Source organism: Astatotilapia calliptera, unplaced genomic scaffold (assembly GCF_900246225.1).
Source record: "Astatotilapia calliptera unplaced genomic scaffold, fAstCal1.2 U_scaffold_35, whole genome shotgun sequence".
NCBI classification, from domain to species: Eukaryota; Metazoa; Chordata; class Actinopteri; order Cichliformes; family Cichlidae; genus Astatotilapia; species Astatotilapia calliptera.
This window is the reverse complement of record NW_020535773.1, coordinates 88205-111421: the sequence shown is the minus strand read 5'-3', so window position 1 is coordinate 111421 and position 23217 is coordinate 88205. Positions and strand designations below refer to the sequence as shown.

The window sequence follows — 23217 nt, the reverse complement described above, 5'->3', positions numbered from 1 at the left end:
GACTGTGTTGAAAAGCTCTGAGTAATGAAACGTTTTTCAATATGAGCTTCAATGCTTCAGAACAATATCAAACAGAACTGTCCCATGATGTTAAACAGACGCTGTCAATTCAGCTGTATAGTGGGGAATCAAACTGGAAGCACAACAAATACGGAGAAGCGGAGAAAGACACACAAGCTTAACACTGGAAACAAGGGGAGCATTGGGACATGACTTACTGGTGAGACCAAGAGTGTCCACTGTTTGTCCAACCAAACATCCAATAATTTCAAATCAACAAACCACTGCTGCACTGTGGTGATAGTTTGTAAACAGGCAAAAGCAGTCCAATGTGCAAAATTTGAAAGTTGCGTTTTATGGTCAGTTTATCCAGTTTGGCAAGCGATAACCAAAGATCAATTTTTATTGTTTCCTGCTGTTTCTCCTGCTCTGTCCCAAAGGCCCACTCCAGTTCATGCTGGACTGATACAAACCCTTATAGAAAATGGCCCTATACTTCTTCCTGCCTTACTTATAAAGATAAAGAACAAAAACAAAACAAAAAATTAAGCAATTATTGATAGGTTTGCCTAGCACAGACCTGTTGCTGAAATGAGACAATGCTACTACACCAGCAAAAACAAGACACAAGTCACCAAAGTTCTTTGGTAATCACGTGCACGAGGGAGAGAACTGTGATGAGCGCTGTTCCTGACGCTTGAACCCCAGTCACTCTCAGTTAGCTCCCCCGTAGTACTGCTCTTTATTGAAGTAACTCATGAATATGCATTAGTTCATTAACATATGACATCTTACATAGGCATACATGGGAACAAAGAGTACCAGTCTGTGTATACGTGTAGGTGTGTGTGTGTGTGTGTGTGGGTGACACAAATGACACAAAATCAAAGAATATTAACAAAACTCGAAAACACATGAACACTGGGTCACCAGACCCAGGACCATGACAGAAAGAGACTGGCCCCCGTCAATCGATCTTTCAAGAACTGTTTGCACACAAAGAATCCAGTATTTAAAAAAATGTGTGTAGGTCTTCCAAATATTATTGGGAGCACATCATCATGTATAATTTTGAACAGTATCCTTCTTTGTCATGAAACATGAAACCATGATGGTTGCCTCCAGCACCTGATGATATCGGTTTGACTCAACCCTGCACTGCTTTCTGCATTAGCGTTCAGTGACCGAGCAAAGAAAAGAAATGCACACAGTTTTTGTCTGAGTAGACACATTAAGACAAGAACAAACTGAACAAAAAGAATAATAAACCAGTGGTGGTTGAAAAAGTTTGCTTTTTAAAAATAAAAAACAAACATGTTAACTTGGAGTGACAAATTATAATTTGTTAGTTATGTTCAGGCACCTTGTATGTGTTCAGCTCACGGACTTTGCTATAGAAGTGTTGAATGTTTAGTGGTGTATAGACGTTGTGTTTTGACTGGTGAGCACAACTGCAACGGGAGAAACAGATTACTCAGAAAAGGTTTACTTGAAATTTTAAGATTACTTAGAAAAGTAGGAATAAAGAGTTTTGATTCACAACCAATTTGTTTGATGTCACAGACTGGGCACAGTTTTGTGCCTCTTCTATCCTCTCTGTCATAAGAAGCGTGCACAAAATCCTCAATGCAACTAAGAAGGAGGACCTCGAAAGGTGCATTGGTTTACAGCTGGGGTAGGGAACTCCAGACCTCAAGGCCCGGTTTCCTGCAAGGTTTGGAAGTGTCCTTGATCCAACACAGCTCATTTAAATGGCTAAATTACATCCTCAACTTGTCTTGAAGTTCTCCAGAGGCCTGGTAATGAACTAATCATTTGAGGCCTGGAGTTCCCCACACCGGTTTACAGGGAGTGATTCACAAAATACAAAATGCCTCTTAACACTAAGAACTAAGCATGAAAAAGAATATATAACAATTCTGACTGCATAACAGCAGCAGGGTATGTAACATAAAACAGCACTGGATCAAAGGCAGTAAGGTGTACGCAGATCTGCTTCTGATCACCCTGAAGTTGAAGCCACTTTAAGAAACCCCTCAGAGGCCCAGAGCTTCTTTCCTCACGCTGCAACCCAACAGGACATTTCCAGCATCCACATACTCTGTCACACGCGGCGCTGAAAACAGAAAACAGATATTAAAATAATGAATGATGGAGAAAAGTTGACTGTAGCATGAAACTATTTTTAAAACATTTTATTCTTTAATTAGCGTGTTACTACCATTCTGAGCACGGAGCCATGAAACAGCTTTCATAGCCAGAAGCTCCCACTCGTCCTTTGCATCCATCTTGAAAGCAGGAAGCCAGATCAGAGCCAGAATGGTGGCCCACACGTCACTGTTGGCCTAATTCAAAAAAAAAACACGCTACATGATTTTACTTTCTTCAACCAGTAGTATTAAATATTTTTGGCTGCTTCCTTGTCACAAGGTGTCACCAAGATGTGTAGCTCTGCATATTTGATTTGGCCGATTATTACACTGGATGCTGTTCCTGATGTAATCACAAACTGTGATGCTCTAAAATAATGTGCTGAAATACTTTGTCAAGAACTGATGATGAGAAAAGTATTTTTGCTGTGTGTGGTTACTGTGTTTTATCTTCTGATATACAGATGTTTACTTTCATGCTGTGAGGCAAGCCTACGTTTAGTTTGACATCTTTTTGTTTGGTTTGGTCTGTGTCGTGCGTTGCTGTGTCTCCAGGAACAGATACGAAGTTCAACACAACACTGCTTTCTTTTCACAAACTGGACAAGAAAAACATCTAAAACCCTCGTTGGAGATAATAACTACATTCATGATACCTGTTAACTTTTTTTTTAAGTCAGTCTTTCCGCACGAGGGTCTGCGAGCACTCGCGATAGAAAGGGCGTTTAACTAGTCACGTGACGCTTCTTACGCGTACAGCGCAATCCAGTCAGACTTTATCAGGTGATGATAATAAAACGGCAATTAAAAATCTATAAAAAAACAAACAAACAGTATATCATAGTAAAAAGAGCACCGCTGGAAATAAGAAAACATTTGCTGTTGCAGAAAACTCGGAGTGCGCTCTCAGTGCTGCTGTTTACTCCCAACGTGAGTCTCATTAAACATTTAAATCGTCTAAACATAATTTTAATGACTTGACACACGTCTACTAAAATTGAGCCTTCGCTTCTACAAAGATTCGCATTAATATGGCGACTCTGCGACCAGAAGCATCTGGATTATGTTGTCACGGATTATTATACACATTGGAAAACGCTCCGTTTTGTGAAACTGCATAGGTTATACTGTGTGTTTTTGACTGTGATCCGAAAACATTTTTTAAAAAAGACAATAATGAATCCGGAAATAAAAACCGATGATGTGACATTAGGAATGAACTAACTCATAAAGAACGGAATGGTTAAGATAAACCTGTGAGATATGAAAGTGTGGCGCTGGAGACCGCTAGTGAAGAATGATGTGTAATAGAAGCTTACTTCAATGACTGTAGAAAACAGACGTGTGTATCCTGACAGGTTTCGTTTTCTTTTTCTTCCTCTTTATACTGTTTAGTGGCGGCTGGCAAACAGCAAAATGGTGCATTATCGCGACCAACTGGTGTGGAGTATCGAGAGATAACTGTCTCCTCTCTCCTGTTCCTCCCTGTGCTTCTCATTTTTTTATTTCCCTTTGTATTTTATAAAACCATCTCCCTTACCCCTCTTCCTCCCATTGCCTTTGCCACCTTTCTTTTATTTTGTGCCATATTCTACTCTTGATTGCTGTCCTACTAACACTGATTTCCATATCCATAATGGTCTCTTTGCAGCTTCCTTTGCTGTTCTGTCTGCCATAATCATTTCCCTTAACTCTATGATGCGCTGGTACCCATATGAGGTTGACCATAAGCCCCATCATAGTAATTCTATATAATGTTTGCTGAATCTCTATCAGAATGTCAGGTCTGCAATCTGAGTGACTGTCTTGCAAACTAACGAATGATGAACTTGAGTCTGAGCATATCACTGATCTTAGTGGTCTTGCATAGTCAGTCCACTAGACAGCCAACGGTATTGAAACTACTTCTCCCATGTACACTGATGAAACATCACTGATTCCTTTTCTTACTTATCAATATATATACTAAAAATAAAAATACAATAACAGTAAACAATGCAGAACACCAACATCAAAAATATAATAAAGTCAACAAGCAATAAAAAGAGAATAAATTTTTACTGTATATATCTTTCATTAATCAGCATAAATACCCCTATAAACATTTAGTTGGCCCAGATGTAGAAATTGTTCAAAAGAAAATTCCAATAAATTCTGATTATATAGCACTCATAACAGGGTATATAATACAACAGCGAATTGAAGGCAGTATGGTGTAATTAGATCTGCTTCTGTTGACTAGCCCCGAAGGTTAAGCCACTTTGAAAACAAGATGTAAAAATCAAAAGTGGCTTTATTGCTGAAGTTAGATAAAAAAAAATACAACAACCACACAGTCTACGCAGAAACCACAAACTCACAAGCGAGGCTCGTTTGGCTTGTAAGAAAGAACATTGAAAATGTCTGGCTATTATCTTTAATGGTCTTTGAGCTATTCGTGTTCAAACATTGCTGCAGATGTGAATGTGCAAAGAAATAGTGTGTGTGTGTGTGTGTGTGTGTGTGTGTGTAGTTTATTGAAAACTAAAGTTTCACTGCAAACATTGCACATGTTCAAACTTTACTATAAAAAATTTTTTCACAGTATTTCTTCTTGTAAATTAGTGACTGTGCACCCACCCAATACTATGTGACACTTTATCCTAGGACATGGCAAACATTAGCTCAATCCATTAGCTCCATTTATTAAAACTTTACTGAAAAGATTCTGTGCTTTTGGCCTGCAGGGCCAGAAAGATTATCTGGACAGTTTTACTGCAGGTCCCTGTTCTTGTAACAGTGTTTACACTATGAATCACAGACTGACTGTGCTAGTTCCTTGTAGATGAGGACCTGGGCAATTGGGTATATTGCCTGTACTATACAATATGGCTTAAGTGCTAAAATGTTAATGTGCATACCTTTTATTATTCAGCATACACAATTTTTCCCAAACATTTAGTAGTCTGTCAGATTATAGAAATATATATATATTTATTGAGTTGCATTAGATTTCATAGCATTTCTATCTAAACATTAAGCAGACAGATAAACCTGATTACAAACTATGACAAATCCTGTAAATAAAACATTCACTCCACTATAAGATAAAATTAGGACTTTGTCTAGAGGCATAAAAAGTTAACTTTGATTTGGGACTGTAACACAAGCATTTTGAATTAGAACCTTTTTCAGAAGAACAACATGAAGTGGAATGTATAAAAACAAGTAAAAAGTAACAAATTATGAACAACATCACCATATGGTGATGGAAAACAGGAATAAAAACATACAATTTAAATGAGTTGCCATAATAACTGCTTGTTTTTTGAAACGATTCTGATTACATAACAATTACAGTAGGGTAAATAGCACAATAATGAATTAAAAGCCATATGGCATGATTTGCCAATCCTGAAGGTGAATCCACTTCGAGAAAACCTAGAGTCCCAGATCTTCTTTCTTTATGCTGCAACCCAACAGGACATTTCCAGATTCCACACACTCTGACACACATGGCGCTAAAATGTAAACGTAAGTTATTATATGAATAAGGTGAGGGCTGATTTTTTTTGTGGTTTCAAACAGTGTTTAAAAGAATACTTGATTTGATATTATCATTGTTTCTACCATTTTGAGCATGGATCCATGAGGCAGCCTTCATAGCCAGAAACTCCCACTCATCCTTTGCATCCACCTTGAAAGCATGAAGCCAGACCAGAGCCAGAATGGTGGCCCACACTTCACTGTTGGCCTAATTCATCAAATGAACACATTAAAATCATGATCTCACTTTCTACAACTTTGCTAACATAAAGTAAAATAGGGCACTGAAATGTTCAGTAGAAGTTCTGACTGATGAGAAAACACTCTGCAGTGCAGCTCCGTGGATAGTTAGGAGTCATTACAACCAATATTTTATCCTCTAATATTTACAGATTTGTTTTCATGCAGCAAGGCAGGGGCTACATTTAGTTTACTTCTTTTTGTTATGTTTGTTATATTGTACTCCCATGTTTTTAATTGCGTCCTATGTTTTTTTGATCAAATTATCCAATCAATTTTGTTTTAAATCTCATATTATCATTTTGTGTTATTACGTAAATTGACAGCCAGTGTTAACTTTGAGAGAAAATGTTGATTTAGTTTTAGTCAGTTGTTTTACTAAACATTTATTTTTATTTATAATTTAGCCATCTAAATTCAGATGTGGTCAGCTAAATATTATGAGATTATAGTAGATGTAGTTTATTCAGCTGATTAAAATCTAATGTAAAGTGTAAAGCTTTGATGTGTTTTTGCTGGTAAGAGATGCTCCAAATGGTTTACAAAGCATCTTATTTTCTTTGATATGACATGCAAAACCTGTCCAGGTCTTTTCCTTCCGAGTTTTTAACTTTTATCATGTTTTGATGATAAACAGGGAGCATGGGAGTTTCCTCCTGCTTGTCGGTGGCAGATCAAATTGTGGGTGTCTAACTAATCTAACAAGGAGATTCCTTCTGATTTTATCACTTCCAAATTCGTCTCACCTTCCTACACAACTTAAGTTCTGATTGGATTTCGTCTCTCTAGAAAATTTTCATCTCGTTTTTATTCGTCAGTGAAACTGTTAATACATTTCAAGTTTTTGTCTTCCTGCGTTCGTTTTTATTGTGTTTTGTTTTTCCCCTCACAAAGGTTATTGATGAAAATTATGACAAAAATAATTAGTCAGCAAAATTCGGCCCACCGTTCTGGGTTTGATCTTTTCCACCTGCTCACTGGTCTTTCCCAGTGCAGTAGCCAGATCTGGATCAAGCAGCCAGGAACCAGACGCCTTCTGGAGGGAGACTAAGTGCATGAAAGGGTCTCTGGGTAGTTGCTTGGGCAACGCAACTGGAAAATCAAAGATTAAACAAAAACCAGACCTCAATATGGTGATAGATAAGAAAACACAATTCTACATGACAGAGGAAAGCAAAAATGTAACAAACAGTGTACATAAGGCTTCCACACAGCAAATTAAGGGTTTTAAACAGAAACTGAAGAAAGACTAAAACTGGAAAGAAAAAAAAGATAGCTTTATTTTTTTTCAATGTGTATACCACAAATAGGTTGATATTATTAATGTTTTTATCAAACAATAGCTTCTGAATGTAAACAGCAAGTAGATTTGAGATGACGCACACACATACTGAGGATCATATAATTTCCTCTGTGGGTATTATATGAGCCATATTTATAGAACAAATATTTTTTGGAGCTTACAGTCAGCTTTTTTCGTACCCAACATAGATTTTACTGCAAGGTAGGCATTCATCACCATGATGTTTACATAAAAACAGTATATTTAAAATATTATATTTGAATTTGTTCAAATATTGTTTAAAAGTTGGGTCAAGACATTTGCTGAAGAATTTGTCATTAATTGGACTTAAAGGGACTTTCATAGTTTTTACTCTTTTCTACAGAAAAAACTGAAAAGTTCCAAACTATAAAGTGACACATTAACACCTCCTACGGCCCACGTGTACACATATGATCTAAATCCTCTCTAAATCCCACAAAGACATGGCAGCTGGAAATACAAACCACATATAGAGAGACTTGTAAAGAAACTGAGACTTAAACTTCGTTTTTTCTTCCGTAATAAACAGTGCTTTTCTTTTGCAGTAAAAAAAAACGTCTTGTCACTGCAACCTTTTTATCTGTGTTAGATTATGGTGACATTCTGTATATGAACGCTTCTTCTTCATGTCTTCTAATGTTGGACAGGATGTATCATGCTTCCTTGAGGTTTATTACCAACTGTAGATATCTGACCCATCACTGTGACTTGTACTTAAGAGTAAAATGGCCTTCTTTGGCCATTAGAAGACAGGGGCATTGGTACACTTTTATTTATAAAGCTATGCTAGGATTGCTGCCTCCTTATATTTGTACTTTGGTCACAAGGACAAATAGTGGTTCTTACTCCTTGCGTTCAAATGATCAGCTGCTGCTGTCTGTTCCCCTTGTCCGCACAGAGTTGGGTAAGAAAGCCTTTGTCCACTGCGCGCCTTTTTCAGGTAACCTGTTACAGAAAGACTGGAAATTGACTGAACTGTTGTCTTTAAATGTTTTTAAAACTAAACTCAAAGGCCTACAGACTGCCTCAATAATGTGTAATTGTTTTGTGTAATTGTTTAACTTTGTTTGTTCGTATGTATTTGTTTGGAAATGTGCTGCCTCTTGGCCAGGACTCCCTTGAAAAAGAGGTCTTTGATCTCAACGGGACATTCCTGGTTAAATAAAATAAAAATACAAGTTTCAGATTTGAAATCACAGTTTTAACACAATCTTAAATTTGACATAACAATTTAACATTTAAAATATGACTAAATAAGAAAATGACTTTCACACAGGTGGAATCACGGACGGAAGATGAACTCTGTATTAAAATGTAGATAAAAATGAGACATTTCAAATCCTTTAACTTGTTTTGACCAGTTACCCATCCCACATTTCATTTTAGAACTTTAGATAGCTTGTCTTAAACTTCCATTCAGCTTGTACTTACAGTCTTGCAGGGAACGATTTCAGGTTTTTATTAAGAAATAAAAACAATTACTGGATTGTGATTTTACTGCGCAGATGTGTGGTGTTCTGTCATTCACTCTTTACTTACTCCCACGCCGCGGATAACCGTTTTTCTTTCCATCTACCATGAAATCAAGATGAAAAACATGGAGTCAGCAATTTCATAATAGTAAATGAAAAAGAACAAATAAAGTACAGACATTATAAACAGCCCAATACAATGACTATGATAGCAAATACTGCTGATGCTGTCCATAGAGCATTTCATATTTAAATTTTTCAAGTTAAACAGAGTAAAACAGAAAACATTTATTTTTAGAAATGCACTGATGTGCAGATGTGTGTTACACTGACATTCAGCTTTTACTTACACGTATCTGGTAATGAACACATTGCCCTGCAGGAGCCAACCAGGATGTTAAAAAATGAGATTAAAATCTTTTATAAGAATTTTTTCAAAGGGCGTTTTTCATGTCATTGATTTAAACACTGATTAAATGTATGGGATCTTCATGTGGTCAGTCCGGATGCTTGCTCACCTACCTCCATGGTCCCTGCAGTATTTACAAAGCTTGATCACCATGCTTGATTTGTCAGATTGTTTAATTATTCATTGTTCTTCTGTGTTTAGTTTCTTCCTATCAGTATTTTTGATTCTTTGTAACAAACCCTTTGAAGAAAACAAGCCACATTTTGCTTTAACTGGCATGTTTTTGGATTCTGACTTCAGGAACCTCTAAACTGGTTCTAATGTTCTGCTCCAAGTTATCATTGAAGTACTTTTATTCATGTTCATCCGCCTTTGTCTTCAGGTTGTGTGTGACAATTAGTTTTTGCTTTTGTAGTAACAAATGTATAATTCCTCTAATACTCTTCATACTCAAAACTAAAATCTTCTGATTGCTATTTTTTAAAAATACGGGGATACTGCCGTGTCTCTCTGCTCTTAACATTATCACTGCCCTGCTTTCATTCACTCAGCTGCAGGTATACATGTGTTAAATCTCAGGGATGCAGCAAACGTCCATGCACACACGTACCTTCCAACGCCAATAACTCTGCTTTGTACTTACCTCTTCTTATAGGATGACCATGCAATACTGATCCAAATCTTAGTGTCACTTTAAGATTAAAAAAAAAAAAAAAAAAAAAAAAGAGTGAGGGTATGAGGTCTGGATTGGACAGGAAGAAATGCAAAAATTGTTTGTTGTACTTTCATTCAGGTTTTTACTTCTTGCTAGTTTCTGATCTTTGGAGATCACTTTGGAAAACAAGCAACTACTACCTAACTACTTTGTTTTTAAGTTAAGTTTTTTAGGATTTAGAATTAACTCTATTATTCTGCAATTAAAGCAGTCATTACATTCACCTCATTGAAGTTCAGCCATCTTTATCTTCAGAGCTGTGGCTCACAGAGTTTTAGTTTGGGGATTTAAAATAAACTCACTGGGTGTCGGAATATTTCTGCGCACAAGAGGTCCTTGGATCACCCTGCTGTTGTCTTTGTTGACAGCAATGAAGGCAGTGAAAGAACTGCTCACTCCTGATTGGACACTGAGCCGCACCAACTTTTTCTTCACTTCTCCATCTTGCTGTCCTCTACTCTCTCTCTCCTCCAACTCCAGTGAGCGAATCAGAGTACGAGCACCCAACCTGTGGGCTGTTAATCTGCAGACATGACACAAAAAAAACATCTTCTGTTCTAATGTCTATCATTTTACTAGATTAACTTATCAGTAACTTTGTCTATACCACTGCATCCTCTTCAGGGTCCTACAGAGGTGAAGTTTAATCCACCACTTTGGTAAAGAATCACAATGATAACATACCAAGTTTATCTGAAGACAGTAGAGTGATCCAATATATACAAGGATACAAACATACATACATTGAAATGCATGCATGCATTCATGAACTTTAGTTAATCAAGTTTAGTTCTTAAACATTATAAAGTGTTTACTGTTAAGGTTTTCTTTGCCGCACAAAAAAGGAATGTACAAAACAAAAGGAGAACAATGCCGGTCCGTACAAAGACAGACTTGATGAAAAGTCAAAGAAAAGATACGAGGAAAAAATCAAAGGAGTGAAAGGGTCAGACCCTTACGAGCACACAGAGTGGACAAAAGACGTTAGCGTGCTGCCCAACTTTCACCACGCTCAGATTTATAATTATACGGTTCTTGGAGTGAGCGCATACACTCATGAAGTTTAGTAACTTCAGGTCACTGCAACAAGCCCAGGTACAGTTTACCGACGGATGGGTGCAGGACCTTGAAATGCACCGTGTAGAACGAAAGGACCATCGTAAGAACAAAGGTAAGTTTACCAGTCTCACAAATCGTCGTCATAAACACACATTCGTTAACCGTTTATTAATAGGACCTTTGAGCTCAACGGTAATTAATTAGTAGTGGAAATAATTTCTGGTAGCATCACAGAAATGTAGCAGTGACAATAATATTGTATGTTGTAATCGCACCGGACAATTAGTGATACAAAACAACTGTTTTATCTTGTGAATAAAAGTATATGTTTTTGTCAATGTACCATAATAACAGAAGCGAAACGCAATATTGTGTGAAAGGAGCCAGCTGAGGTGGTTCGGGCATCTGACAAGGATGCCCCCTGGGCGCCTCCTGGGTGAGGTGTTCCAGGCATGTCCCACCGGGAGGAGGCCCCGGGGCAGACCCAGGACACGCTGGAGAGATTATATCTCTCGGCTGGCCTGGGAACGCCTTGGCATTCCCCCGGATAAGCTGGAGGAGGTGGCTGGGGAGAGGGAGGTCTGGGCCTCTTTGCTTAGGCTGCTGCCCCCGCGACCCGGCCTCGGATAAAGCGGATGAAGATGGATGAAGATGGATGGACAATTCACTATTTATGCACAATAAATAAAGGAGCATAGCGCGACAATTTCTGTTCAGCGCCAGACTTGCTTGTAACCTATATCACCAATTATGTTAAGAAAAATGACGCATTAACTACTACAAAACTCTGACCTTTGTGGGAATGCTTGGAGCAGACTAACATGTGAGCTGGAGTGTTCTGAGACGTTATATTTGGTATATCCAGACCATCCGTCGGCTCTTACTTCGGAAACATGGCTTAAAAAATTTCTCTTCAACGACGTAATCCGATAAAAAGCAAAAAACAATCTCTTTACCCGTCGGCTTCCCGTGGCTGTCATGCGACCGGCTATTGCAGTTAATAATACAACAGCTTCTTGCCATTTTTTGGGTTTCTTTTTATCGCTGTGTAACTGAGTTCAATTGAAAGCCTGCGTGCGCTAGTACCTCTTGCCACAAGTTCCCAGAATCCTTTGCGGTTTTACCCCTGAATGACATCACATTTTCAATCTTTATCCTGGTGGGCTTGTCTCTAGTCAAAATGCCCGGGCCAATTTTTTGTCCCAGTCCAGCCATGGCTGCAACTGGAATATTAAATGAGTAAACCCTATTGTCAGAATATCAAACATAGAAATACACTGTAATTCATCATTGTTTCTAATGATGTATAGATGGAAAAAAAGGATGTGGTAAAACCAGGTCATAAAAATATCAAAGATATGCACAGTAATATGTTTGTGCATCTTAAATAAAGTAAACCAAACCAAAAGGGTGCTGTTGTTATTAAACTTTGTTTTACCCAGTGTCCTCTGCAGGTCTGAAACTGAAGTGCAGCTGGTTCTCAGAGGGATGACCTGCCAGGCTGTACTTCACCGTCACACAGCCCTCTGCTGCCTCTGAGCTCTGACACAGCATCACAGGGTCAGAAGTCACGTTAATTACTATCATCAAATATCTAAACAACAAAACGAGAAGATGCTGCTCTTACCTGTCCAGTAAGCTGGGCATAAATCAGTGACCTTTGACCCTGGAAAAGTGCAGTGATTGGTGGAGAGAGGACAGTGACAGACACTTCCTTTGGTAAATCCCATGTGACTGAGAAGTCGACCACAGTCGGCTGCAAAGCAAATCGCAGCGACTGCATCACCTGAAAAATAAAGAAAAACTCTCCAAATATACATCCTATACATATAACAAATATGTATCTGCTGCAATCTTTAATGTGACTTCTAATTGTGTTTCATGTCTTACTTTTGCTTGCATCCTGTCAGTCCCTGTGATGAACTGAGCATGACCTCCTCCTTCCTTTGCCATCCCATTGATGAGAGCAGAACTGGCCCCTTCCCCAATCCCAAAAGAGAAACACCTGCAATACAACAGTTTTCTTTAAGTACACAGAGGACATGTATTGTGTAGATATAGTTGTGGGTTTGTGGTTTCACCTGTGGGAATCTGAGTTCTTCTTTACCAGATCTATCACTTCTTTGGTGTTTCCCACCTCGCCATCAGTAAAGACAAACAGCTAGAGAGGAGAGTTGGCACATGAAGACATAACATCAGACCCAGAAACCCACAGCTTGTTCTGAGAGCTGAGTTAGGTTTCTGTCTGTTACGTTCTGTGAGGCTGTGGGAGTGTGTGGGTGGGGTGTTTGCCCACTCTCCCCGCCCCCACCCCTCTTGCCACTCCTACCCCTCTCTGTCTCTCTCACTCTCCGCTCTCCCCAGGACACAGCTGCTGCTGATTAGCCTCGTTTGCCACCTGACTCCAGTCAGCAATCATCCTCTGAGGCTATTTAAACTGGGGATGAGCTGTGAGCAGGGTGGCTTTTTCCTCGGTGGCTCTACGTGGTTCTGTGCTAGATTTTGGACAGACAGCCTCTTTCTGACCAGTGAGCAGACGGGCTTGTGGGCCCTGAGAGTGTCTCCCCGTGGTGGGGAGTAGGGTAGGAAGTGTGGGAAGTGCCTCCTTTTTTATTGTGTTTGTTTGGTAGTCCTCCTGCCTTTCGTGGCTGCGAGCGTTTTCTTTGTTTCTTTGGCGTTATTGGTAAGACGGCGTTGCCGGCCCTTTAAGTTAATGTTAACCTGTACCATTTTGTAATAAAGTTTTATTGATGCAGAACAACTCTGTTTGTTTTCCTTTTTCATTCTGATTCCGGACTCTCTCACATGCCTAGACCCCTTCGGGGGGAACGTAACAAAGTGGGGGCTCGTCCGGGATATGAATGGAAGGAACAACAATTGAGTTTTAGTGAGTTGTTTGCCGGTGGCTTGTTTAGTTGTATGGTATCTGCTGCGCTCTCTCTCCAGTTAGCAAAGGGGAGTGTCTAGCTGAGCGTAAGCTCCTCCTTCAGGCACTCATTTTTTATTTTTCCTTTATTATTTTCGGAGTAATCCCGGGTGGGGATTAGTTCCCTGTCGGGGGTAGGCTTGTCGGTGCTTTGTGCACTTGATGCTTAGCCTTTAAAGTTGCCTCGAGCCTGGTACACTCCAGAAGCTAACTAGGCTAAGATTTTAGTAGGCAGGTCTGGGGAGAGGGTCGGTGGTACTTTTATTTATTGGTTAACCTCTGGCCACACTTTTCCCGCCTGTTTTCTCATTTGTGTATTGGAGGTGGTGCTTCTTTGTTGTTATTGTTAGCCTCAGGTAGTTTTTTGTTTTTAGAGTTGATGGCTACCTTTGATATTGCCGTGTTTAATAAAAACCCCTCGCTTGTCCAACTGGACGCCTGTAGGAAGAGGGATTTGCATGAGGTGGCATCAGGTTATAGCATTTCTGTTTCCACAGCTCTGCGTAAGGCTGAGCTGAAAGCTGCTCTTGTGTCTGGCTTGGTGGAGAAAGGGATAGTGGCCTTGCCAGTATCTGCCAGTCCACTTGAGCGTGGTGCAGTGTCTCAGCCTGTTCCGCAGGCGTCAGCTCAAGCTGTGGGTCCATTGGTGTCGACACCTGTTGATCAGGGGCTGCCTGAGGACAAACCCATGACATTGCCTTGCTTCGAACCCCTCTCCATTGAGTCAAGTGAAGGTTCGAAGCAGGATGCTAAGCTCCGTGTACGCCTGGCTCGTCTCCAGTTAGAAAAGGAGGACCGTGAGAGGGAGTTCCAGCTAAAGAAAGAGCTGGAGCTTAGGCGTTTAGACGCAGAGCTTGCTAGAGCCAGAGAGGTCGAATTGAGGAAGGTGGAGGTGGAGGCAGAGACAGCTGTGAGGTTGCGACAGCTGGAACTCCGGCAGGTTTCCCTTCCTCCGACTGCCTCCATTCGTCAGGCAGACACCCCGTTTGACGTAGGGAAAAACAGTCGTCTGGTTCCGATGTTCCGTGACACTGAGGTCGACAGCTACTTCGAGTCGTTTGAACGAATAGCCACAGCCTTGCACTGGCCACGGGATTCATGGGCCATTTTGCTCCAATGTAAGCTGGTGGGTAAGGCTCAAGAAGTTTGTTCCTCGTTGTCAGCTGAGGACAGCTTGGACTATGACAAGCTGAAAAGGGCTATCCTGCTGGCCTATGAGCTGGTCCCAGAAGCCTATAGGCAGCGTTTCCGGGGGTTGAGAAGAGGTCAGGGTCAGTCCTATCTTGATTTCGCCAGGGAAAAAGGTGTTCTTTTCGATCGGTGGTGTGCGGCCTGCAAAGCCACTGACCTGGCTTCGATCCGGGAACTAATGCTCATAGAGGAATTTAAGAACTGCATTGCTGAGCGCATCGCGGTATATATTAATGAACAGAAGGTTTCCTCGCTACAGCAGGCTGCGACGCTGGCTGATGAGTTCGCGCTCGTCCATAAAACCAGTGTCAGTAGGTATGACCGGCGCGATGCCCCAGTGAAGGCTAGCGAGGTGCCAGTTGCACAGCACCCAAAGAGTGAGGTACTTGTGTTTCGTCCCAAGGCAGACCGAAAGTGTTTTTTCTGTTTTAAGTCTGGCCACCTGATCGCAGATTGTGAAGCTTACAGACGGAAACAATCAGTCTCGTCTTCACGTAAACCAAAAGGGGTTGGGCTGATTAAAACCATGCCTCCTGTCAGTAGGCCCCCTTCCCCTGAGACCCCGGATGAGTGTTTTAAGCCCTTCATTTTTAAGGGGATAGTTTCGCTTTCTGGTAAGACCGAGGATAAGCGTGAAGTGACCATTCTGCGTGATACTGGTGGCTCACAGTCCCTCATACTAGCTAGTGTGCTTGAATTTAATGAGAAGTCTGACTGTGACTCTAGCATCATTGTAAGAGGTGTTGGGATGAGTTTTGTGCCTGCTCCCCTCCATCGTATCTGGGTACAGAGTGAGCTGGTGAGTGGTTTCTTCTCAGTGGGTGTGCGGCCTTCTCTCCCGATTAATGGGGTGGATTTTATAATGGGAAATGATATCGCGGGTGGGAAAGTTTACCCTACCCCTGAGGTGACCAACAATCCTGTTATAGAGCCTGTGTTAGATGCCCTCAGCCTGCAGCACCCGGATGTGTTCCCGGTGAGCGTTCTGACTCGTTCACGTGCCCAGCAACAAGGTGGGGGGGTTGATTTGTCAGATTCAGTGATCGGCTCTATTCTAGAGAAGGATGTGATGCCCTGCACCGATGAGGGAGATAATGGAGCCTTAGAGTTAGCTCAGTGTGGTTGAGCCAGCTCCTGTGTCTGGAGCTCCTTTTCTGCTCACCCGGGAAGCACTTATGAAGGCTCAGAAAGAAGACCCTTCATTAGTTCAGTGTTTTACCGCAGCAGCTCAGGATAAGGGAGGTGAGGGGAGCAAGAGGCAGACATTTTTCGTTTGGGAAGGTTTATTGATGCGCAAGTGGACCCCAAGGCCTGGAGAAGACTGGAGCGTAGTGCGGCAGTTGGTGGTTCCGACCAGTCTGCGGTGGCATGTGCTGCAGTTAGCACATGATCACGCATGGTCAGGTCATTTGGGTGTCACTAAAACATATGACCGTATACTGCAGCATTTCTTTTGGCCGGCAATGAAAGCAGATGTAGTGCAGTTTTGTAACACCTGTCACACTTGCCAGCTTGTGGGTAAACCGAACCAGGCGGTGCCCCCCGCCCCCCTACGTCCTATCCCTGCTGTCGGTGAACCTTTTGAGCATATCCTGGTAGACTGTGTTGGCCCCTTACCAAAGACGCGGGCAGGGAATCAGTTCTTGTTAACCATAATGTGTGTGTCCACTCGATACCCAGAGGCGATTCCTCTGCGGAAAATCACGACAGCAAGCATTACCAAAGCACTAGTCAAATTCTTTACCACCTTTGGTCTCCCGAAAACCGTGCAGACAGATCAGGGTACCAATTTCATGTCCAGGGATTTTAATCGGACTCTACGGTCCCTTGGAGTTTCTCATTCTGTGTCTAGTGCTTATCACCCAGAGTCACAAGGTGCACTGGAGCGGTGGCATCAAACTCTCAAGGCGATGTTGAGTAAGTATTGCCACGACACCGGAAAAAGCTGGGATGACGGGGTCCCGTTTGTATTGTTCGCTATACGTGATGTGAAGCAGGAGTCTTTGGGGTTCAGCCCAGCTACCCTGGTGTTTGGACACGACGTGCGGGGTCCACTAAAGGTGTTGAAGGAGAGTTTTCTCAGTGGTTGTGTGCCTAAAACTACTGTGATGGAGTTTGTAAAAACATGCAAGGACAGGTGGCAACGGGCTACTTTGTTAGCAAAAGAGGCTCTCTGTGTATCCCAGGCAAACATGAAAAAACGATGTGATCAAAAAGCAGTGGAAAGACAGTTCCAGCCTGGGGACAAAGTTCTTGTGTTGTTGCCCGTGCCCAGTTCTGCCCTCATGGCTCGTTTCTCAGGCCCCTATGTGATAGTGAAAAAAGTGTCTGACACCAACTATATTCTCAACACCCCAGAACGCAGAAGGAAGACTCGCCTATGCCATGTCAACATGTTGAAACCATACCATACCAGAGACACCAGCATGACAGAATCATCAGACACTGCTGGGACGGCTGTCCCCGGTTCAGTCCCTGTTGCCCTGCTAAGTGTTGAAGTTAAGGGTGATGATGATCTGGGTACCCTTTCTGAGGGACAGCAATGTGGGCGGTTGTCAAATTCTGTTTTTTTAGCTAAGGCCGAGGCCAACCTATCTCACCTTCCTCCGTCCCAGTGTAAAGAGGTACTTGACTTGCTGCACTCCTACCTGTCTCTTTTTAGTGACGTACCCTCGCGTACCCACGTTTGTGAGCATGACATTGACGTTGGAGACGCAGTCCCAATCAAGCAGCATGCATATCGTTGCCCCTTCGCCAAACGTGAGGTCATGAAAGAAGAAGTTGAGTACTTAGTAGAAAACGGCTTGGCACAACCTAGTTGTAGCCCCTGGAGCTCCCCATGTCTACTAACACCTAAGTCTGATGGCACACCCCGTTTCTGCACAGATTATCGGAAGGTAAACGCTGTAACGGTCTCTGACTCTTTTCCGCTTCCTCGTATGGAAGACTGCATTGACAGCATCGGCCCTGCCAAATTCATCACCAAACTCGATCTCCTTAAAGGCTACTGGCAGGTGCCTCTCACTCCCAGAGCTTCAGAGATTTCTGCATTTGTCACCCCTGACCACTTCATGCAATACACAGTAATGGCCTTTGGCATGAAAAATGCCCCAGCTACTTTTCAACGACTGATGCAGTTGGTGTTGGGAGATGTGCCCCAGTGCAATGTGTATCTAGATGACGTGGTGCTATACACAGACACATGGGCAGATCATATGTCCCTTCTGAGGACAGTGTTTCAGCGGCTAGCCGAGGCCTCGTTGACCCTCAATCTCGCTAAGTGTGAGTTTGGTAAGGCAACCGTCACTTACCTAGGTAAGCAGGTGGGGTTTGGGCAGGTCCGCCCAGTGGAGGCGAAGGTTGCTGCAATCCTGGACTACCCGAGTCCAGCCACCAGACGGGAACTAAGGCGGTTCCTAGGGATGACCGGATATTACCGGTGTTTCTGTAAGAACTTTTCTGTGGTCGTGACCCCGCTAACCAAACTGTGTAGCCCAAAGGTGCCTTTTGAATGGTCAGTTGAATGCCAGCATGCCTTTGAGTCGGCAAAATCTCTTCTGTGCAGCACCCCTGTATTGGCAGCTCCAAACTTCTCTCGCCCCTTTAAGCTAGAGGTCGATGCCAGTGCCACCGGAGCCGGGGCAGTCCTGCTGCAGGATGATGAGGAAGGTGTGTGCCATCCGGTCTGTTATTTCTCTGCAAAGTTCAAACCCCATCAACTGAACTACTCTACCATAGAGAAGGAAGCCTTAGCTCTGCTTCTAGCTCTGCAGCACTTTGAAGTGTATGTGGGCTCCAGCGCTTCCCCGGTGACCGTGTTCACAGACCACAACCCCCTTGTTTTTCTGAACCGGATGTACAATCACAACCAGCGACTGATGCGCTGGGCACTCCTGGCCCAGGATTACAATCTGATGATCATACACAAGAAAGGTACTGACAATATAGTGGCTGATGCACTCTCACGCAGCTCGCAATAGGTTGTTGTTGTTGTTGTTGTTTTGGTAGGGCTTCAATGTAAGGGGGGGGGGAATGTTACGTTCTGTGAGGCTGTGGGAGTGTGTGGGTGGGGTGTTTGCCCACTCTCCCCGCCTCCACCCCTCTTGCCACTCCTACCCCTCTCTGTCTCTCTCACTCTCCTCTCTCCCCAGGACACAGCTGCTGCTGATTAGCCTCGTTTGCCACCTGACTCCAGTCAGCAATCATCCTCTGAGGCTATTTAAACTGGGGATGAGCTGTGAGCAGGGTGGCTTTTTCCTCGGTGGCTCTACGCGGTTCTGTGCTAGATTTTGGACAGACAGCCTCTTTCTGACCAGTGAGCAGACGGGCTTGTGGGCCCTGAGAGTGTCTCCCCGTGGTGGGGAGTAGGGTAGGAAGTGTGGGAAGTGCCTCCTTTTTTATTGTGTTTGTTTGGTAGTCCTCCTGCCTTTCGTGGCTGCGAGCGTTTTCTTTGTTTCTTTGGCGTTATTGGTAAGACGGCGTTGCCGGCCCTTTAAGTTAATGTTAACCTGTACCATTTTGTAATAAAGTTTTATTGATGCAGAACAACTCTGTTTGTTTTCCTTTTTCATTCTGATTCCGGACTCATTTGTTACTGGTCCCCTCTCTCACATGCCTAGACCCCTTCGGGGGGAACGTAACACTGTCAAAGGAAAATTGTACATAGTGTATCCAGCTACATGAAATATGCTGGATTTTATGGATCACTAAGCAATCCACATGTCTACATGACTTTTCACATAAACTCTTGTGTGATAAACTTATTTAGCAACTAACCGCTTCCTGTTTTCTGAGAACAGACTTAGAGAAGAGGAACCTCAGCTCTGAGTTCCCGGAATAACTTTGTTACCTTTGTACACACACAAGCTTGTATAAATAAAGAACGCAGTAGGTCTAACCCGCCGCAAGGGTCTAAAGAAATAAACACATGAAATGGGTTGAGTTCGCCGAAAGGAACTAAATTTAGACTGGTTTCAGAAGTAGCTGAAAGTACTTTGTGACAAATTATAAAAACGAGTGAATGTCTATGTCTACATGTGTTTTGGAAGTAAGTTGATTTTACAGCACAAATAAACTGCTGAACTACTTCCATCTTTGTGTATCCTGCAAAAGCCCACGTACTGGTGACAAAGGGGAAAGGTTGAGTTCCGCCTCATAAAACTGACACCGCTCCGTGAATCGCGCGGAGTAGAAGGGCGTGTCAGCCACCACCCCCGAGTCAAGTGTACCAGAGAAGGCTCTGCAGTTCTGTGACAATGGGGAATCAGCCCACCAAACTCACTGCTGACGAGCAGTGGCTAGAAAAGAAATGTCCAGGCGCCGGACAAATCAGTGCTTGTAGATGGAGAAATCCTAAGAAAACAAAATGTCCCACTTGGGAAGGGAAATGCAGCCCCTCAGTGCTAACACAGCTGAAGGAGGCTCTTTAAAAGAATTAGGAGAGAAAGGAAAACGCACGCAAGAATCACAATACTTCCAGGCCTGGAAAGAAGAAGCAGTTAGGCGAGACGAAAACAAAAAGAAAAAAACAAGAGAAAAAAGATAAATAGTCAGAAAAACAGAACTTAACTGCCAGTATAGTAAAACCAGAAGACGAGACACTGTGCAGTCCTCGCAATCCTTTTATTAACATCAGAGTTAGGCAAGCGGTAAGTAAGGTTAAGTTTCAAGGAAGTCTTGAGGAAACTGATCCAAGCCAGTGTGTGCGTTACCTGTCTAGGCTGACTGGGAATGCAAGGCTGAGTGTAAATATGTTTGAGGGGCTCCAGGATCGCTGTTCCTCCAAGATTAGCCTGGATCTGCTCAACGCTCTTCAGGGCCTCTTCCATGGTCTGCTGAGTGTACTCCACACTCTTACTGCCATCACACAGACACCAATACACACGCATGTAACACAAAAGACACAAAAACATGAAAGGAATAATTGTGTTGAGCTGACAGATCTGAGCCTTACGGGAAGATGTGTTCATATCTGGACCCAAAACCATAGATGTTAAAATAGCATCCCATTGGTAAGCTCTTCAACAGGAGCAGTAGAGTATCCTTAAGAGAACAGGGAAAAGATGGTGAGTCCACCGTGTGAGAGGAACACTATAAAAAATTTATGACTGTAAGAACAGATACCTTGGCACTGCGGATCCGAGTATTACTCATACTTCCAGATCGATCCATTAAGAACACAAACTCTCCACATGAAGCCACTGAAGACATCACAGACTGGGAGAACTCAGGGTACAGACTCACCATCACCACTGGATCACCCATCAGAGAGCCTGAAAAACATTACGGACAGAAAAATAACCAAAAATAGTTTTTGCTGTTTACTCCAACATCTTTAACTACTGAGTTAAAGAAGACGGATAATGATTTTTTTTTTTTAAATTTCAAAACAGCAAATCTCATTTCCGCTCAGCAGAGGCCTGTCCTGCCTCCACCACAGCGGTGGGCTGGTGGGCGTCTTTGTAATAAATCAGCAGTTCAACATCTCTGTCAAACTTGTGTCCTGCAGCCAGCTTGACCTGCACACCACAAACACATTCATATTTAATTCTCAGTTATAAGTACAGAGCAGACACAGCAGCATTCTACCTACCGTGGCCTGGGTTTGATCAGTGTTGAGGTACTGCAGAGGGTCCAGGGAACAGTTGGACTCTACTTTAGAGATTGGACGAGGAGAGGACACTCGGGCAGAGAAAGGCAGAGTGTAGGGCACCCAAGAGGCTGGAACATAAACCACCTCGAAAGATTTACATTTCTTACCTGTAAACAAATGTGACTGATTAGAAGTAAACATTTTTTTTTTCTTTTTTTTACAGCTGTAACTTCAGCAGAAAGAGAACTGCAGGTATGATGAGGGTCAGTCAAATGTTTTCTTTCAATATTCTTAAAGGACAGCACCAGTACAGAATGGCATGTCCATCCTCCAATCACTTTATAAATTCCATATTTCAAACAAAAGATTGGCAGTCATGTGATTCCGAAGAGAGTTAATTCAGGTTAACACTAAGATATATTCTCAGTTATAAGCAGAATATGTATAACAGAATAGAAAAGTGATCCAGGTCGAGAAAATGAAAAATATGCTCATCTGTAACCAAAATTTATGTAGATTCATTATATATATTCCAACTTTATATCATAAACATTTCAGCTAAATCTGTTTTGACAGAATTTTTTCTTTTAGCCAGTACATGTTTATATTTGTCCAAGAGTATAGATTCTGATTTGTTTTGATAGTAAGAAAGACCAGTATACACATATACTGGCTTTTATTTTTAAACATCTTTTAGATATTTATGTTCAGAGATCTTGATGCATTCTCAGTCATCCAGGTAAGTAAATCTCCAAAGGTTGATTCTGTTCATCTGGACGTAGCGTTTTCAGTGGGAGAAACGTTTCGTCACTCATCAAAGTGACTTCTTCAGACTTCAGCTGTTGATCAGTGGTCATGAGAATTTGCATAATCATGATGAAGGAACTGACCTCCCAGCCCATTGTTCCTTCAGTGGTGCTGGTTTCAGTCATTATGCAAATGTACTGTCAATAAGGTTGGGGAAATGTGCAGTCAGGTGAGACTGAAGAAGTCACTTTGATGAGTGATGAAACGTTTCTCTCGCTGAAAACGCTACAACCAGATGAACAGAATCAACCTTCATGTTCAAACATTGCTGCAGTTTCAATGTATGAAAAAAATACCATTTAAGTAGGTGCACCAGTCATTTTTCAAAAATATGTATGTTGAAAAGTATTTTAGTTATAAAACAAAATTTTGACTGCAATAATTATAGCTGCTCAAATTTTGTATCATAAAAATTTTATTCAAATCAGTGACAATCAAGCAGAAAAGATTCTACAAATTGCCCAATTTGAGATGGAATGACTTACAGTAGTTATTTTTCGGTTAACATGTAAATAATTCCATGTAATATCTTACTTATTTCCACATATGTAGTTATGAAACCTTTTACATGTTTGAATTTGAGGGTTTCTGCTAGTGTCAAGTGTTTTTCGTACCCCGATATTTGAGGTTGTTGTTAAGACTGCTTTCATCCTTCATGGATTTTTGAGTTGAATCATAACTTTGACTGTGTTAACTATATAAGACACTTTCTTTAATGTTTATTCTGGAAGTTACATTTAATTTAAACAGACTTTCATTTGACTATTCAATAGTAATATTATTCAAACTGAATTAACATGAAAGACT

At 41.9% G+C, this 23217-nt stretch overlaps 1 protein-coding gene across 1 annotated transcript; it reads right to left on the bottom strand.

The window, feature by feature from the left end:
• Positions 1-1805: 1805 nt before the first annotated feature.
• LOC113018042 (von Willebrand factor A domain-containing protein 5A-like) lies at positions 1806-23067 on the bottom strand. Its single transcript, XM_026161116.1, has 15 exons — positions 23025-23067; positions 21604-21770; positions 21418-21529; positions 21135-21286; positions 20965-21053; positions 20723-20867; positions 12976-13055; positions 12785-12899; positions 12522-12680; positions 12333-12436; positions 10138-10358; positions 8086-8184; positions 6862-7007; positions 5760-5883; positions 1806-2116 (listed from the first exon to the last, which is right to left on the bottom strand). The coding sequence occupies exons 1-15, from the start codon at positions 23065-23067 to the stop codon at positions 2037-2039; spliced, it is 1836 nt and encodes a 611-aa protein (XP_026016901.1). The 3' UTR covers positions 1806-2036.
• Between the last annotated feature and the right edge of the window lie 150 nt (positions 23068-23217).